At 56.7% G+C, this 215-nt stretch overlaps 1 protein-coding gene across 1 annotated transcript in view; it reads right to left on the minus strand.

The window, feature by feature from the left end:
• Window positions 1-89: 89 nt before the first annotated feature.
• Window positions 90-215, minus strand: part of EMH_0093050 (uncharacterized protein) — a gene marked incomplete at both ends in the record, with an annotated part of 300 nt that continues 174 nt past the window's right edge. Inside the window, one exon of the mRNA XM_013501944.1 lies at window positions 90-213. Within this exon, the coding sequence (XP_013357398.1) occupies window positions 90-213 (124 nt within the window). The remainder of the gene's footprint in view (window positions 214-215) is intronic.

A 215-nucleotide genomic window follows, 5' to 3' on the forward strand; every position in this document is an offset into this window, starting at 1 on the left:
TGCTGCTGCTGCTGTTACTGTTCATGTTGCTGCTGCTGCTGCTACTACTGCCACTACTGCTGCTGCTGTTGCTGCTGCTGCTGCTGCTGCTATTTCTGCTGCTGCTGTTGCTTCCACTGCTGTTCATCCTTTCCCTGTTTCTGCTCTGCTATTGCTGCTGCTGCTGCTGCTGCTGCTGCTGCTGCTGCTGCTGCTGCTGCTGCTGCTGCTGCTGC

The sequence above is a fragment of the Eimeria mitis genome, genomic scaffold, assembly GCF_000499745.2.
Source record: "Eimeria mitis Houghton genomic scaffold, Emh_scaff7901, whole genome shotgun sequence".
Classification (NCBI taxonomy): Eukaryota; Apicomplexa; class Conoidasida; order Eucoccidiorida; family Eimeriidae; genus Eimeria; species Eimeria mitis.